This window comes from Gracilinanus agilis, chromosome 2, assembly GCF_016433145.1.
Source record: "Gracilinanus agilis isolate LMUSP501 chromosome 2, AgileGrace, whole genome shotgun sequence".
Lineage (NCBI taxonomy): Eukaryota > Metazoa > Chordata > Mammalia > Didelphimorphia > Didelphidae > Gracilinanus > Gracilinanus agilis.
In genome coordinates this window covers 359452073-359466345 of record NC_058131.1, presented here as the reverse complement: position 1 = coordinate 359466345, position 14273 = coordinate 359452073, and the positions used below count along the sequence as shown (strand labels likewise).

The window sequence follows — 14273 nt, the reverse complement described above, 5'->3', positions numbered from 1 at the left end:
CTTCTTCCCTCCTTCTCTTCTCTCTTCTCTGTAATATAGAGGAAAGAAAACTAGGCTAAGAGTCTGAGATTCCAATTCTTTATGACCTGTATGATGGCAGGTCTCTCTATCCTCTATAAACCTTGGGTTTTTTTCCTCCAAAAATGGGGACAATATCTATAATACCTACGTTACGTGGTTATTGTGAGGGAAAAAAATACACACACACACACACACACACACACATACACGAGTTATTTATTCTCATTCCTCTTCTCTTCTTTTCCTTTTCCTTTTCAAAAAGGCTCAATTTAGAGTCAAAAGCCTGGATTAAAACCAAACTCTGCCATTTAGCTACTTGTGTGACTTGGAGCAAATCAGTGAATGTCTTAAGACCTCAGTTTCCTTCTCAGTAAAATGAAAAGATTGTGCCAGATCTCTAAATCTCTTCCTGCTCTAAAGCCTAAGGGCTCTGACTTGTCCTTCCCTTCCCCCATGTTGCCATTTCCATGTCCCTCTCCTACTCTGCATCATTTACTCCCTTCAAGTTTTTCCTTCCCTCCTCCCAACTTTTAAGTCTGACAAAGAATTAGCAAGTGATAACTGCTTTTGCAAACAGCACAGCTGGATTCCCAGGGCTGATCCAGGAAGGGGCAGCCCATACTCCCCCCACACCCCCCACCCCTCATTTCCTTCTGACCTCTCCCTCTTACTCCACTCCATCTTAGAACTAAGAGTGTATGCAGAGGGGTGGATAAGGGATTGGCCAGAAGGGAGGAGCAGACCAAGAGGAAAGAGTGGGATGGGGGGGTAGGGGGGAGCAGCATACTGTCACAAGAGCTGGAAACCACAAAGGCACAAAGGAAAGAGCATGAGCAATGGTTCTGGAGTCAAGAGGACCAGGTAGTCAAATCCTGACTCTGTTCCTTACTACTGTGTGACCTTGGGAAAGTCACTTCCCCTCTCTAGGGAAGTTTCATCTTCTATAAAATGGGGGTTAGAGTGGACTAGATCAAGGATTTTTAACCTGGAGTCTGAATTTGTTTTTTTTTTCCCCCAAACATAATTTGCTAACTATATTCTAACATAACGTTTCTTTTGTAATCCTACACATTTTATCTTATGCATTTAAAAACATTATTCTGACAAGGCATCCCTAAGCTTCACCAGACTGCCAAAGTGGTCCCAGACACAAAAAAAAGGTTAAGACCCTCTGGACCAGATGATCCCTAAATTCTCTTTAAGCAATATAATCTGAGATCTCACAAGGGAGTTCCAGGGGCTGCCTGGAATTTGAAGCTCTGGCACTTTTGGAGTAAATAAGTCTTTTTCATCAATATACTCCAGGGTACTTTGCAGCTCATCCCTTCTGGGCCCCTAGCATTATCCCTGGACCAAAAGGAAAAGGAGTTATCAGGAATGGTAAGGCAAATGAGGACGGTAGGGTTTATTCAGAAGTACCAAGAAAGATTGGAGGATGTAGCTATAGAAGTAACCTTAGAGATGGGCTTGGTCCAACCTTCTTATTTTACAGAGAATGAAATTGAGGCCTAGATAAATCAAGTACTCTGTCCAAGGTCATAGAGTTGGTAAGAGGCAAAGCTGGAATTCTTACTGAAGCCTGGATGGCTACTTGATTCCTTGAGCTCACAAGTTAAAGGCTTATGAATCTTCATCAATTCACATAGCAATTTGGCAATAGAACCCAGACTAAAACCCAGAAGCTTTTGTTGCCCCACCCCATCAGATTATAAAAATAGACTTTCCCCCTAGTCTACCTATCCAAATTTATCTCCATATAGTGGCCAGCGTAATCCATCTGGCTTCAGGAATTCAAATCCAGCTTTAGACACTCATCACTTAAACCCAGGCAGGCTGTGCCTCCGTTTCTTCCATCTATAAAAAATTAGGCAGTTGGTCTCAACCTTTGTTCATTCTAGCTTCAGATCCTAAGATTTATTATTGTTATAAATGATAAAAAATTATTTTAACTTCCTCCAAGCAATGACACTAGATACTTATGGAGAGCCTATTTCTTCAGCCAGGCTACTTCTATACCAGCTCTCAAATATTAGCCGAGTCAACAAGCATTTAAGGTGCTAAACACTAGACATACCAAAAAAAGAAAAAGAAAAAAAGAAATGGTTAAAACATAGCTCTTGAGGGACAGCTGGGTGGCTCAGGGGATTAAGAGCCAGGCCTAGAGACAAAAGGTCCTGGGTTCAAATGTAGTCTCAGACACTCCTAGCTGTGTCTGGGCAAGTCACTTAACCCCCATTGCCTAGCCCTTACTGCTCTTCTGCCTTGAAACTGATACATAGTATTGATTCTAAAGTGGAAGGTAAACCTCACACCTAGCAGATTGGCCAATATGACAGCAAAGGAAATTAATAAATGTTGGAGGGGGTGTGGCAAAATTAGAACACTAATGCATTGTTGGTGGAGTTGTGAAATGATCTAACCATTCTGGATGGCAATTTGGAACTATGTCCAAAGGGCTTTAAAAGACCATCTGGCCTTTGATCCAGCCATACCACTGCTGGGTTTGTACCCCAAAGAGATAATAAGGAAAAAGACTTGTACAAAAATATTTATAGCTGTGCTCTTTGTGGTGACAAAAAATTGGAAAGTGAGGGAGTATACATCAATTGGGGAATGACTGAATAAATTGTGGGATCTGTTGGTGATGGAATATTATTGTGCTGAAAGAAATAATGAACTGGAGAAATTCCATGTTAACTGGAACAACCTCCAGGAATTAATGCAGAGAGAAAGGAGCAGAACCAGGAGAATCTTATACACAGAGACTGACACAACGTGGTACAATCCAATGTAATGGACTTCTCTACTAGCAGCAATGCAACGATCCAGGACAATTCTGAGGGACTTATGAGAAAGAACACTATCTACATCCAGAAAAAGAACTGTGGAAGTAGAAATGCAGAAGAAAAACAACTGCTTGTTCACATGGGTAGATCAGGACATGATTGGGGATGTAGACTCTAAATGATCGCCCCAGTGCAAATATTAATAATATGGAAGTAGGTCTTGATCAATGACACATGTAAAACCCAGTGGAACTGCTCATTGGCTACAGGAGGAGGGGGTAGAAGGAAGGGAGGGAAAGAACATGAATCATGGAACCATGGAAAAATATTCCAAATTAATTAATTAATTAATTGTTTTAAAATTAAAAAATAAAGGTAAGGTAAGGGTTTAAAAAACAAACACAACAAAAAACATAGCTCTTGCCCTTAAGAAGTTTACAGTCTAATGGAAGTGATAACATGCAAATATCGATATACATCTGAGATACAGATTAAATCTACCAGTAAAGGGAGAAGTGAGATTAGAGGAGGTACACACATAAAAGACTGAGAAGGCCTCTTGAAGAAGGTGAACTTCAAGGTAAGTCTTGAGAAGGCCAGGGAAGGCCAGATGGACAGGAATAAAGGGAGGTGCATTCTGGGCATGGGGCAAAGTCAATGAAGAGGTATGGTTGAAGAGTAGCCTCTCCACCAGGAAGGACCTCACCAACCTCAGCACCACCCAATGATCTTCAAGGAAAACCTCTGCTTTGAAGTCTTCCTCAACTATTCCACCCACAGAGTTTCTAAGAAATTGATTGTATTTGATCTTGTATTAAACCACAAAATAGCAGACAAAGGAGTTCAAAGAACAAAGAAGGTCAAGGCTGGAAGGCTCTTAGAAGAATGGAGAAGACTAGATGTCAGAACATAGAACACAGACTGTGAGAGCTGGAAAAGGCCATTTGAGATCATCTAGTCCAATCTGGATTTTAACAGATGGAAAATAAGACCCAAAGAACAAAAGTGATTTGTTTGACGGTAAAGTCAAGCCTAGAATTCAGGCTCCTTCTGACTCCTCCACAGTTTTTGGTTGGGGAGGCATCTCTTCTCTCTCTTCCAAGAAGACTATAACTTCTATCAGAATAAGAACCCTGTCTTTTACTTTATTCTAAGCCTTAGATAGATAGATTCACATAGCAGATTTTAATTAATTCTTCCTAATTGATAGAAGGAAGATAGAAAGTGATACAGTAGATAAAACACCTGGCCTGAAGTCAGGAAAATTCATCTTCCCGAGTTCAAATTGGTCCTCTGACATTTATTTGCTGATTGACCCTGGCCAATTCACTTAACCCTGTTTGCCTCAGTTTCCTCATCTGTAAAATGAGCTGGAGAAGGAAATGGGAAATGGCAAACCACTTTAGTGTCTTTGACAAGAAAACCCCAAACAGGATCATAGTCTGATACAACTGAAAATAACTGAAGAGTAACAATCAATAGAAGGATATGTTTCAGAAAATGTATTCAGACAAATAACATGTCAAAGAATGTCATATTTGAAATTGGAGGACCTGGGTTCAAATCCTGGTTCCACCACTTGAATAAATCAAATGACTCTATTGAGTTTGTTTCCTAATCTTGAAAATTAATAGTTGGGACTAGATGATTTCTTGATTTTTTTCTAAATCCTGTGATCTTAATCTAGTCTCTTTTCTCCATGGTAGCCCTTCACATCCTCATTCCACACCCTAGTCTTCTTCTCTCCAGACTAAACATCTCCAGTTCATTCAACTGACACTCAATTGGCAAGATTTCAAGTGCCCTCCCCATCCTGGTCCCCACCTCTGAGCACACACCATTTTATTCACAGATCTTCTAAAAATGTAACCCACAAAGCTAGAGAGAATACTTCAAAGAGAGTCCCAACCAGACAAGAAAGAAGTAAGGTTTTGACCTCCCTTATTCTGGGAGATCATAGAGTTAGAGATGAAACAACTGGTCCAAAGTTACCAGCCTCCCTATACCCCAGGTCTTCTGGCACCCAGGGAAGAACTTTTCTATTATATCACACCACCCATTTTTAAGAATGGGGTTTTCTTCAGAGCAAAAAAACTGGATAAATAGCACCCCATTGAACCTTTGTTGACCCCTTCACTTTTCCAAAAGGTATCATCCTCCAGTCCAAGAGTCCCCAGACCAAACTCATCCCTCATCTTTATGCTAACAATCTAAGGCTTTATTTAGGTGACTCAGTAAGAGCTGATACCTCACTGTACATAACGGAAATGCAGTATGCCACTATTTTGCAGATTTTCACCTATCTTGGAGGTCTCTGGAACATAACTACTGCAGTAGGTGAGGGATCACTGTAATATGTACCTTTGTATTTCTTCATTAAAGAAGTAGTAAGAGTATTGGATTTAAAGTCAAAGTTTCACTTTTAGCTCTACTATCTCCTTAATTTTTGTTGTTTTTGAGTCATGCCTGATTCTTTGTGACCCCATTTGGGATTTTATTGGCAAAGATTCTAGAGTGGTTTGCCATTTCCTTCTCTGGCTCATTTTACAAACCAGGACATGAAGGTAGTTAAGTGACTTGCCCAAGGTCACCTGGATAGTAAGTATCTTGACAAATTTGAATTCCTTCGGTCTTCCTGACTCCAGGCCTGGCACTTTATCCATCATACCACCTAGCTGCCCATCTACTTAGTACCTGGTGTGATTTGGACCAAGATCTAAAAAAGCATAACAGCTAAAATATTGGATTTACAATTAGAAAGATTTGGGTTCAAATTCTGTTTCCAGCTAGTTCACTTAAACTTTCTGATCTTCAGGAAAGTCTTTAAAGTTACTTAGTTAAAAGGGAACATCTGAGTTGATGGAAGGGGTTCTTACAATGCCAATATCATTGAATCTTAACATGTTGCTGTGACCTTGGGCAAGTCAGACCTACTCTCTCTAGCTCTTAAATTTCTTCATCTATTAAATAAGGAGATGGAAAAGATGATTGTTTTTTTCTTAAGCCCTTACCTTCCACCTTGGAATCAATACTACATATTGGCTCTAAGGCAGAAAAGTGGAAAGGGCTAGGCAATGGGGATTAAGTGACTTGCCCAGGGTCCCACAGCTAGGAAATGTTTGAGGCAGATTTGAACCCAGGACCTCCCATCTTAGGGCCTGACTCTCAATCCACTGAGGTACCCAGCTGCCCCTGGAAGAGATAATTTCTAAGCTTCCTTCTAGTTTTAACTATTAGGATTTCAGCACTTCATTTTTTGAACCTATGGTTTTTTCTTTCCTTCAAAAAGTTTTTCCTTATTTATTTTTTTCAGTCACACATAGAAACAATTTTAAAATAATTATTATTTCCTGACATTTTATGATTTCACATTTTCTTCCTCCTCCCCTTCCCAGAGGCAGTAGTCTGATATATACCAGTGCTTTTATGCAATACATATTTCCATACTGCCCATATCATGATAGAAGATACATATCACACATATACTTAAAAAACTCATGAAGGAAATAAAGTAGAAAATGGCATGTTTTGATCTGCAAACAGACTTTTAACAGTTCCTTCTTTGGCTATCAGCACTTCATATTGAATCATATTAGTAATAATTTAAATTGTGAGTTAGGGGAGTTCTATTTCCCCTGATAATAATTTCTTAATAATAATTAACTCAATTATAATTTCTTTCTACATTAAGTATATTTTTCTAGAGCCTTTGTGAAACCACTAGAATGACATTAACAGGAGTCTGGAAACATGAATTTGGGTTCCAGTTCTGGATCTGTCTCTGTTCAGTGGTTTGATTATGATTAAGTCACTTCCCTATTCTGTTCTTTTGTCTCCCCTTTGGTAAAAAGAAATGTTGTATTATAGGAACTCCTTTCTCTCCCTGGTTCCCCATGTCCAGGAACCAAGGCCAGTTCATTCTTCCTTTCAAATCCATTTCTCTCTCTCCCCTCACATTGCCAGTATCCTTACAAAGATTCTCATTTCCCCCTTGACTAGATTATTGTAGCTGTATCTTAACCAATCTTCCTCCTTCAGTCACTCTCCCTCCAAAGCTCACTGCACAAGCTGCTCAAGTTACCCGTCCCCCCCACCAAAAGCTCACATCCCTAAATTTGCTAAAAAAAAAAAAAAAAAAAAAAAGTTCCTCATTGCATTTGGAATGAAGTTTGCAAAGTGCTGTGTACATTATCTCATTTGATCATCATAGAAGCCCTGAGAGGTAGGTAGTGTCGTTATTATCTCCATTTTAAAGATGATAGTTATAAACCTTTATAAATGATACAATTATACAGTTATAAAGGGAAGTGATCTGCTTAGCGAATGGCTAATAAGTGGCAAAGAGAGGCTGGATTCAAGACTACCTCTGCCAATTCGAAGTCCAAAATTCTCTCTTCTGCTGCCTCATTTCCTTTAGTAATTCATCCTTAATTGCTAGTGTAAAGTTAACACCCAATAGTCATCTCTCCAGCTATGAGACTCATCAGGGCTGAAGGAAGAATCATTCAAAAGTAACATCAGTATTTTAGGGATCTATGTTTCATTGGCTTGGGACCTTAATTTGCTACCACGATTAACAATCTCTCTCTGACTTAGAAGGTCTTTAAAAAGTTGCTACAATAAAATATTCACACTAAAGACAACATAGTCTTTCCTTATTGGTAAAGCAAGGCATAATTTAAGCTCCATTCATTCATTGCCTCAGTCTTTGGAAATCCAGGATCATCTCCTGTCAAAATTTAGCACATGAATATGACCTTAACAGATGTCAAAGAAGCCATTCAATGTTAATAGAACAAAAGCCACAGTCAGTTAATCATATTAAGTGCCTACTATGTTATATTAACATTGTGCTGTGCTAAGCACTGGGAGCACAAAGAATGGTAAAAAAAAAAACAGTCTCTGCCCTCTAGATGTTGACAGTCTAATGGGGAAGACAACATGCAAACAACAAAGTATAAACAAGATGTCAGATATGTACAAGGATAAGTACAAACAGAACACATCAAGAATGATGAAGAGGGGAGCATTAACAGGGATCAGGAATGGCTTTTTGGACGTGGGATTTTAATTGGTACTTGAAGAAAGCTAGAGAAGCCAGGAGGTGGAAATGAGGAGGTTAAATATTCCAGGCATGAAGGACATCCAGGGGAAAATGCTAATAATAACAATAATAATAATAATAATAATAATAATGACTAGTATTTATAGAATGCTTTAAAGTTTGCGAAATATTTTAGAAATGTTGGGGCAACTAGGTAGCATAGTAGAGTACCCAGCCATGAATCTGGAGGATTTGAATTCAATCTGATCTAAGATACTTCCTAGCTGTGTGACCCTGGGCAAGTCACTTACCCCCAATTATCTAGTTTACTTACTGTTCTTTTTGGGGATCTATATTTAGTATCAATTCTAAGACGGAAGGTAAGGAATAAAAATGCTATCCCCATTTTACAGATGAGGAAACTGAGACTGATAAAGGCTAAATGACTTGTGTCTGAGGTGAAAACCTTAGAGTCTGGAGATTGAAGTATCTCATTCAAGGAACAACAAGGAAGCCAGTGCTGCTGGATTGCAGATTAGAAAGAAAGGAGAAGACAAGTTGTGAAGGGTCAAACTGAAGATTTTATCTTTGATCCAGGAGGTAATAGGGAGCAACTGGAGATTTTTGCATAGGGTGTTGATATAGTCAAATCAATCCCCAATTTAGAAAGTTTAATTTGATAAATGATGGACTAGAAGGTATAAGGATGATATTGGAAAATAAATATTGTTTCATTAGTTTAGAGATAAGAAGTAGAGCAGCTAGTTTGAGAAAGAATTGGAGTTTTAAAAAGAACTGAGCCAGAGTGTCAGTTTAAAGTCTAATTTTTTTCTGTGACAGTCTCTCTGGGAATGACAGTTGGTCTCTGGCAGTTGGCAGTCACACACAGAGACTCTCTCTCTGGAGGCTTGGAGGAGGTAACTTTTCTCTCTATCTCACTATCTGAGGTAGAAGGAAAGGAGGGAAAGACTAGAAGGAGCTTAGTGTTTTCTTTCTCCAACTTGGGAAACACTACTGACTATCTATTACTGTTTTATAGATTGTTTTAACTCTGAGAAGACCAAAGAAAACTCTGGTCTTTGGTTTGGACTCTGCCTCTGTTAAGGCTCAGAACCCCAACCTGGTTCTTGCTGAGACTCAGCTAGCTAGCCTTTGTTATTTTTATAACTTGGAAGCAGAAGTTAAGAATTAAGGATAATAGTGTTAGTTTATTTAGAAGAGTAAAAAATTTGGGTTAGTCAGATCAGGAAAGATCAGTGTAGCTTGTGGATCCAGAAGAAGCGGTTCCTTGCAGAATCCCTTAGAGTCAGAATCCCTTAGAGTTAGAAATCCTTTTTTATCCTTATAATTTCAATAAATATTTTTATAACAAGTCCTTAGCATCCTTACGCCTGGTACTGAAGAGAAGTTCACTTATGAGCTTCACTTCTCTGATATAAACTGAAGATACTTTGCAAGCACAGCAAGCAGTGTATCAAAATCAGTTTATCATCAATAATCAATCCATTGCCTAATTAGTTTTATAGTCATCTTTTATTTTTACAGTTTTGGCAAGTTAAATAAGACAAAGAAGCAGAAAATCTGATTTTAAGGGGCCAACTGTCAACTTGAAAAAGGAGAGACTTTGGCAGGGAGATGAACTAGTAGGCTATGGCAGTATCAGGTAGTGATAGTATCAGAAGAGAGAACAAGGAACATCCCAGAGATGCTACAAAGGTAAAATCAACAGGATTTGGCAAAGGATTTGAAATTGGCTGTGGGTGGAAGGATAGAGTGAAAGATGAGGATGCCATCTAGATTGAGCTCCTGGGTGACTGGAAGGATAATGATGCCTCAAAAGTAATAAGGAAATCTGGAAGGAGAGGAGGATTTAGAGGGAAAGAGAATGAATTCAATATTGGTTTATGGGGCATGCAGTTTGAGAAATGTTTAAGAGGCAGTCAAAGATGCAGATTTGGAAGTTAAGAGAGGATAGATAACTATACTATATGATAATCAAATGTGAAAACTTGGCCACTCTCAGCAATGCAATGATCTGGGGCAATTCTGAAAGACTTATAACAGGCAATGCTATCCACCTCCAGAGAAAGAATTGTTGGAGTTGTCTTTCACATCAGTGTATCTTTGGTTTTATTTGGGGGTTTTGGTTATGTATGACTTTGGTCTTACATCAAAGGCCCATATGAAAGTATATTTTGCATGATAATAAAAATAAAATTTTAAAAAAGGAGAGATTAGAGCTGGATTAGCAGTTGTAAGCATCATCAGCATATCATTGAAACCACAATAGGAGCTAATGGGATCACCAAAACAGTATAGAGCCCTGATAGAGAACCACTGGCATTCGGAGACCTCTCTATGAGCACAGACCCCTTGCCTGCCAGTTAGTTACTAGATAGGCAGAGGGACTAGGGTAGAGCTGCTCCCTTCCCCCTCTCCACCATGCCTTCCCACCCTCTGCCCAGGAGCCCAATGGAAGCTCTTACTTCCTCCTGTGAGCAAAATGTTGGGGGCACTCCCTCAATGTCTCCTTCCTCTATCTGGGGTGGGGGAGAGAAGTGGGACAGAGCACTTGGTCTCTAAAAGGTTCACTATCACTGGTATAGAGGAAAAAGGGAAGAGAGCCCAGGACATGACCCATAAGTGACCTAATAATCATCTCATATTTTTTATAGTACTTTACTTTTGGAAAGTACTTCCCCCCCTCAACTGTCCTGCAAAGTAGGTGGTGCAGGTGTTATCATTGCTTATCTTTTTTTTTTTTTTTTTTTGGTATCCCAACAATGCCTGGCTTATAGTAGGTGTTTAATAATAAAGGTTTACTGATGTCTGGATATACAGAAGGCATAGGAGTTACAATCAGAAGGGTCTGTTAAGATCATCTTGTCCAATTCCCTCATTTTACAGGTGAAGAAACTGAGTCAGTTCTACTGAATGGAAGTACCTTGCCCCCAAAACAACTATCTAGTGTCAAAAGCAGAATTTGAACCCAAATATCTTAATTCTAATTTCAAGGTACTTTCCCCTACATTAGGCTAATTATCCATTAATATCACAATTAGAATGTCAGAACATAAAACAGAATAGCTGGAAAAACTTTAAGAGATCAGCTAGGTCATACTTCTGATTTTATAGATGAGACCACTTATGTATAAAGATATTAATTGATTTGGCTGAGGTCAGAGTTTTCGGAAGTCAAAATTCCTGATGCCCATTCCCCTTTTCTTTTTTTTTTTTTAAACCCTTACTAACAACTCTTAAGACAGAAGATCAAGAGCTAGGCAAAAGGGGTTAAAAGACTTGTCCAGGATCACATGGCTAGGAAGTTTCTGAGGCCAGATTTAAATCCATATCCTCTCAACTCCAGACCTATGCTCTATCCACCGTGCCACTTAGCAACCTCTCAATCTAGTGTTCTTTTAAATAAATCAGATGTCATTCTTAAAGGAATAATCATGTTTCCATTAGCAGTAGCCTTTATGCATGTGTAGAAAAATTATTCATTCCCCTTGGGCTAATTCAGTCTAAATTTAAACACTATTTGGGAACTAGAAAAAAGAAAAAAAAAGCATATCTTATTTTTCAACATCTAGAAAAAGAAACAACTGGAAGATGAAGGTTTGAAAGAAGTTATTTCCTCTTGTATTAATCTGATTTAGTCTATTTAACATTATAATAGAAGATCTTTAACCAGATTTGGAAGGGAAACTTACACCCTTTCTTCAGATGAGAAAACCAAGAGACATCACTGTAAAGTGACTTGCCCAAGATCACAAAGAGGCAGTCAGGATTTGAAGCCAGGTTTGACTCAACACCAAGGCTCTTTCCATAGTTCAAACTGCCTCACTAAGTGGGCAAAAGCTATCTGACACCCCCTGCTCCAGCCATCAAAGTCTTTTCTGCTCAAGCCTTTACGGGGGCAACTGGCCAAACACCTCAGGACTCAGCACTAGCAGAACTCCTCCCTTTCAAACAGCTAGGTGGCACAATAGACAGAGTACTTGCCTTGGAATCAGTCCAGGAGTCAGGAAGAGTCATCTTTCTGAATTCAAATTTGATCTCAGACACTTAACTAGCAGAGTGACCTTAGGCATGTCACTTAATCCTATTTGCCTCAATTTCCTCATCTGGTAAATGAGCTGGAGAAGGAAATGGCAAACCACTCCAATATCTTTGCCAAGAAAACCCCAAATGGGGTCTCACAGAATCAGACATGACTGAAATGACTAAACAACAACCCCTTCAAGCCCCTAATAATAAAATTTTATATGGGGGCAGCTGGGTGGCTCAGTAGATTGAGAACCAGACCTAGAGATGTGAGATCCTGGGTTCAACTGTGACCTCAGACACTTCCTAGCTGTATGACCCTGGACAAGCCACTTAACCCCCATTACCTGGCCCTTACTGCTCTTCTGCCTTAGAACCAATACACAATATTGATTCTAAGACAGAAGGTAAGGATTTTAATAATAATAATAATAATAATAATAATAATAATAATTTTATATGCAAATACTGATCATTCATGGATTACAAAGAAAAAAAAAAAACTAAGCAGCTTCTGTTCTTCCAGGAGTTTTAAGTTCTCTGTTTTGTTAAGAAGCATCTCAATCCTCAGTAGTTTATAGGGCACTTTTCTTAGTACAAGGTGGCAGTAAACTGGGAGGCAGGTATTATTTGTCTCCATTCAACATATAAAGAAACAGGTTTAGGAAGTTAATTATCTTATAAGATACTATCAATTAAAACAGCAGAACCAGAAGCAAACTCAGGTGGTCTGTGCAGTGCACTTTCCACTCCAACGTTTGGAAACTCCCATTTGGGCCGGAAAACACAAGTTACCTGACCGTCCAGGACCCTGCTTAAGCCCTGGGCAGGTACATCCCAGAACAAGGGAGGGTTAGAGTAGAGAAAAGGAGGGGGAACGGAAGCGGGAAGGGAGGGGAAGAGGGGAGAAGGGAGTGGAAAGGGGGGAGGGAGGGAAGTAGGGAGGAGTAGCAGGATGTGAGGGGAATAGGGAAGAAGGGAGGGGGGGAGGCAGAGGGTCAAGTGTAGGGTTTGTGGAGAAGGGAAAGAAGAAAGGAATATACGGGAAGGGGGATGGGGAGGGAGGAGAGTGTGCAAAAGGTGAGTGTGGTGAACTGAGGGACTAGAGAACAGCCGGGTATTGGTGTAAAAAGGGAAGACAGAGTCGCCAAGTAGTGAAGGGGGAGAGGGGCTTGGGAGGGAGTAAGGAAGTGGCCAGGGCTAGCGCCCCGTTCGCCAGGGACCAGACCTCGCCGAGTATAAGGTATAAGGGGCGCTCAGGGGGAACTGAGAAGGCGCAGGGGTTCAGGGGTGTCTTTATCTCCCGACACTGTTCAATATCCGTCCAGGGGGCAGGGAAGTGCCAGGACTCCCAGTGTCCCCGTCCTTTGGCCATCATTTCAGCCCCCAGCATCTCCAACCTCCCCGACGCAGCCCTTTTCCTCCGGCTCCCTAGCGCTGGGAGACAAGTGTAAGGGCTTTCTTCTCCCCTACCCCTAGGCCAACCCTCTGCTGCGCTCACCTCTGTCCTGCTCCATGGCGCCAGCGCACAGAGCCCAGGCTGGAGGCGCGCAGATGGGCTGCCCGGAGCGTAAACTGCAGCCCCGGTTTCGGGACGAGGCGCACCGTAGCTGCAGCTCTCTAGTCGCCTCGGCTGGGATTGAGACAGTCCCAGCAGGTCGGCAAGTGGCAGCCTCCACCCCCTGCCGCACCAAATATCCCCACCCCCAGACAGGATGCACCGCCCCAGCCCCCTGCTCCCGCCCAGTTTTAGCCCCAGGATCAGCACCACCCGCTGCCCTAGAGCTTACTCCTCCCCTACATTCTGCTGTCCAGGGCGGGACCACTCTCCCTCCCTGGATTCTTTTAATTGAGTCCGGTGTGGGACAAAGTGCTTTGCAAGGCGATGGGGTAGACTATATGGGTTCGAATCCCGTCTTTGCCCCGTATGGCCACCTTGATCTTGGCCTAGTGATCTAACAATCTAGCCAAAAGAAACCTCGGTGATCACTTGGTTCAACCCATTTATCCTACAGAGAAGGAAATCGACACAAAAAAACCAAAGTAGCTTTTCAGAGGTCCCATGAAGCTCAGATTTGAGACTGGTTCTTCTACTATTTCGACTCTCTGAGCCTCAGCATTCCTCCTCTGGAAAGTGAAGAGCCTGGACCAGGTGATCTCTAGGGCTATTTTCTGTTTTAACATTTGTAGGTGAGTCAATCAACTGAAATTTATGAAGCGCCTACTTTGTTCCAAGCATTGTTCTCAACTTTTCCTTCTGTCACTCCACCATTAGTCAATCCGCAAACATTTATTTATTAAGCACCTAGAAGAAATAGCGTGAAGTACCCAGGAACAAATCGTTTGGAGCCCGGTAGCAGAAAGTCTTTAAATGC

At 40.8% G+C, this 14273-nt stretch overlaps 1 protein-coding gene across 1 annotated transcript in view; it reads right to left on the bottom strand.

Annotated features, from left to right (window-relative positions):
* AFAP1L1 (actin filament associated protein 1 like 1) overlaps positions 1-13273 on the bottom strand; it is an 85943-nt gene extending 72670 nt beyond the window's left edge. The window contains exon 1 of the mRNA XM_044659833.1: positions 13039-13273. Within this exon, the coding sequence (XP_044515768.1) occupies positions 13039-13273 (235 nt within the window). The remainder of the gene's footprint in view (positions 1-13038) is intronic.
* Between the last annotated feature and the right edge of the window lie 1000 nt (positions 13274-14273).